Source organism: Lolium rigidum, chromosome 3 (genome assembly GCF_022539505.1).
Source record: "Lolium rigidum isolate FL_2022 chromosome 3, APGP_CSIRO_Lrig_0.1, whole genome shotgun sequence".
Taxonomy (NCBI): domain Eukaryota; kingdom Viridiplantae; phylum Streptophyta; class Magnoliopsida; order Poales; family Poaceae; genus Lolium; species Lolium rigidum.
In genome coordinates, this window is record NC_061510.1 from 267,493,615 (window position 1) to 267,497,565 (window position 3,951).

At 44.1% G+C, this 3,951-nt stretch overlaps 1 protein-coding gene across 2 annotated transcripts; it reads left to right on the plus strand.

Annotated features, from left to right (window-relative positions):
* The first annotated feature begins 1,183 nt into the window (after positions 1 to 1,183).
* On the plus strand, positions 1,184 to 3,951 carry LOC124703403 (1-aminocyclopropane-1-carboxylate oxidase homolog 1-like). 2 transcript variants are annotated; one of them, XM_047235619.1, is made up of 3 exons: positions 1,184 to 1,735; positions 2,998 to 3,316; positions 3,416 to 3,951. In XM_047235619.1, the coding sequence occupies exons 1-3, from the start codon at positions 1,206 to 1,208 to the stop codon at positions 3,668 to 3,670; spliced, it is 1,104 nt and encodes a 367-aa protein (XP_047091575.1). In that variant the 5' UTR covers positions 1,184 to 1,205; the 3' UTR covers positions 3,671 to 3,951. The 2 variants fall into 2 exon arrangements, with proteins under 2 accessions (XP_047091575.1, XP_047091574.1); XM_047235618.1 differs by having other exon boundaries at positions 1,185 to 1,735; positions 2,995 to 3,316.

Consider the following 3,951-nt stretch of genomic DNA (forward strand, 5'->3'; position numbering starts at 1 on the left):
TGTCTAGATGCTATCTATTCATCTACTCTGTTGGTATGCATTATTAGTTCATCTGCTATTTCTGTAGTCATGATTTGTCAAGTATTAGTTTGGATTAGTTCATATGATAATTTGCTTATTTATTCAACAGTTTGTTTGTACTGTTGTTTTAAACAAGAGGCCGCATTCCTGTTGTCCAAAAGTGAGCAAGACAAAAAAAAATATAACGCGGAAACTAACTCAAGTTTGGACTCAATAATGAGCCATTGGCGTTGATAGGTGATCCAAGGAATTATTTGTATTTTTTATTACTTTTGTATCTCTATGTGCTTATGTTGATGATCTTAGTAGATCGATGGAATTTCGCAAAAAAAATTGGGCTGGCAAAAAGGTGGACGGAAATGTGTTTGTCCGGTGCAAATAAAAGCAGTTTTGCTCATTTCTCTTTCTTAGTTTTGAGTCTTACAACTGTCAATTCCTCATTGGTCTGAAAATGTGTCTTTTTCCAATTTCAAATCAGTAGGTGTCGAATAGATTTTTTCGAGCTAGAAAAAGGAGTGTCAAAGACAACATGCCTTAATGCTTATCCTAAATTTATACCCCCTGCAATTTGAAATGAATGCCCAAAAAATCAATATACCAAGATATATTTAGTCGCGTAGATACATTTATTTTTATGTAATTATTTTAATTGAAATATGGTTGCGTTTCTTGATGTTGTCATCAATTGGCTGCCACATCCATCATCCAACATACTGAAAATCCAAATTTATTGTCTCGTTATGAAGCCTATATACTACCTCCGATTCAAGGAGTAAGACGTCCTCGTTTTACGTGATTTTCGTTTGATTAAGTATTACTTTAAATATATAAATATTGTTTGTATGAAATTAACATCATTAGAAAGTGCTTTTCAATACGAATCCAACGATACTAATTACATATAATATGACCAAGATTTTGTTACTTAATTTTTATGATCAAAGTTCATCTTAGAATACGCGTGCGCCTTGGGACAGAGGTAGTATATATAGTCAAATGATCAGTAGTTGAAACTTGCGAATAAAAATAGTCTCAGTAGAAAAAGAATAACAGTCAAAGTTTGAAACTTTTGATAACTTGATAGTGACATATATACTACACTAGAGAGAGGATACAATTCCAAGCCGTCTCTGTGTTCTCATCCACATCCAGAGCCAACGACGTACACCTCGACGGCGCCAGCCATGTCCGCTGCATACGACCGGGCAGCCGAGCTCCGCGCGCTGGACGCCACCTTCTCCGGCGTCCGGGGCCTCGTCGCTTCCGGTGTCACGCACGTCCCCCGCATCTTCCGCCTCCCCGACCACCACCAACAACCACCGCATGAGCCCATCCACCCCTCCAGCCAAGAAACGCCGGTGGCGCCGTCGTCGAAGTACGTACCGGTGATCGACATCGGCGCCGGGGACCGCGCCTCCGTGGTCGCGGCTGTCGGGCGCGCCGCGGCGGAGTGGGGGTTCTTCCAGGTGACGGGCCATGGCGTGCCTCTGGAGTCAATGGCCACGGCGGTGGACGCGGTGCGGGGCTTCCACGAGGCTGGCGGCGGCGAGGGCAGCGACAAGGCCAGGCTCTACTCGCGCGAGCCCGCGAGGGCGGTGAAGTACCACTGCAACTTTGACCTGTACCAGTCGCGGGTGGCTAACTGGCGTGACACGCTCTACCTCCGCATGGCGCCCGACCCGCCCCACGCCGGCGAACTGCCAGAAACCTGCCGGTGACCTTTCTCGCTAACCTCTCTTGAGTATAATTGTCTAGTCTCTTCTCGCTTCCCTCCGATAGTCACATAGTCACATCTCAAGTGTCGTGGATGCAAGGCATGACGCAAATGCTATGCACTGTAGCTATTGTCGATGTGTAGCCGTAGTCGTGATGTCGAGGTAGCCGATGCTGTAGTAGCCGTGGTTAAGGTGGTCATGATCGATGTAGTACTCATCATAGTCGGTGTAACTGCAAGAGTCGGAGGCACACAAAATCTTTGCGATGTGTATGACGGAGCTGCAACCGATGATGTTTCGCACCTTAAGAGACACCGTCGGGATGTCTTACAAATATCAGAGGAGAAGTTCATAGGTAAGACCACCTGTTTTGCCAGGATTAGCTGGAGGAATCCCACCATCCACAATATTTTTTGTTAGAACCGTATGCGTCATGTAGAGTTATCTGCCAGATGCGGTCGATGCCGTCGCTGGTATCGTGTTGCGTCTTGCAGTCATAAGACACGTGTTCATCTACATGGATAATGTTGTGGCAGAGGTGTGCTGATGGGGATGTCGATAAAAGATCAACAGATGTAAGACCTCAGCAATGATGTGTTCGTGATGTCGGAGCAGCAAACGTCTCGTTGCATGAAGATGTCCTTTCGGTGACGATGTGAAAGAAGTTCATGTTCTACAGCGGCATGCATGATGTAGATATTTCTCACAACTGGTCGACAAGATTTTGAGTCGCCCCACGTGAACAAGTTTGATATGGCCTGCATGTAGACAAAATCAGTGTTTCTGTTGAACTTGAACACCACGGAATTAATGCCTGGTAGGCTGATACATATCATGAATTCATTCATAAACTTTGCAGGTTTCTATGCCAATCTGCTAGCTGAATTCAGTTATTATCCTATATTTATCTTTTTTTAATCATGGAAGAGCGGCATGTCATATATGTAAAATTGAGTTGATTTCAGTTACTGTCGAGTTAACAATCTTATATTTATCTCTTATACTAACACCAATGTAACTTCGAGCTTCCATGTATCTCTGCACTTTTTTATAATAGGAGAAGTTAGTACTATTGACAAACTACCTGTATAAAGTTCTTTTTGTTAGTTTGAGCTCCTCTTTGGTACCCAATGATAAAAGCTAAATTGTGTAGTGAAACTAATCTTTATAGGACCTTTTTTCTTGCCAAGTTTCAGGAAATGTTACTTAAATCATCTATTCCAGAATAATCACACTTACGTTGTACCTTAAACTGCAGCAGTGCACTGTTTGAATACGCTCAGCAAGTGAAGAATTTGGGGAACATTTTGTTCGAGCTCCTCTCAGAAGCTCTTGGGCTTAAGCAGAGCTACCTGACAGATATCGAGTGCAACCAAGGACAGATCATACTCTGCCACTACTACCCTCCTTGCCCCCAGCCTGAACTGGCCATTGGCACAAGCCGGCATTCAGACTCCGGGTTTCTCACTGTGCTGCTCCAAGACGAAATCGGTGGCCTCCAGATCCTCCATGAGGACCGGTGGGTCGACGTCACACCAACCCCTGGAGCATTCATCGTAAATATTGGTGATCTCCTGCAGGTATGCACATCGTGATCATCTAAGTCTGAATTATTTTCGACACACAAGGTCAGATTCTTGATCATTTTGAACTGATTGTGTTTTGTTCAAAATGTTCAGTTGATCTCCAACGACAGGTTCCGGAGTGTGGAGCATAGGGTGGTGGCGAAGAATGTTGCGCCGAGAGTCTCCATCGCGTGCTTCTTCAGCACACATTTCCACCCGGCCTCGACGAGGATGTACGGCCCTATCAAGGAGCTCCTGTCCGATGAGAACCCACCGTTGTACAGGGAGACCCTGGTTAGAGATTACATCAAACATTACTACTCCATCGGGCTAGATGCCAAGACTGCTATCTCCAACTTCAGGATATGACATGGGAGAGTAGCTGAATGGTGTTAACACTAAGAACGGACCGCAAAATCACAGCATAAATTTAGGTAACAGCTTGGTTACCTAATGTATTTCACTAGAAGAGATCATATAGTGAGAAATCTTCAGGAAACTCATCTTTGTTACTTCGTTTGTAAATGAAACCTATTTTTTTCTTTTAGTTCAGATCTTGTAAGAGTAGATGCTTGGTCTATGCACAACTCCACTCATTGGTTTTTTCCTTGAGCTGTTTGTAGAGAAATGGCGACTTGCCCTGCTTTATA

Bases quoted from the DNA above. Each gene is read 5' to 3' on its own strand.
- LOC124703403 (XM_047235618.1), top strand. From the start codon at position 1,206: ATGTCCGCTGCATACGACCGGGCAGCCGAGCTCCGCGCGCTGGACGCC. The intron at 1,736-2,994 runs GTGACCTTTCTC...CTTAAACTGCAG, and splicing joins GAACTGCCAGAAACCTGCCG to CAGTGCACTGTTTGAATACG. The intron at 3,317-3,415 runs GTATGCACATCG...CAAAATGTTCAG, and splicing joins ATATTGGTGATCTCCTGCAG to TTGATCTCCAACGACAGGTT.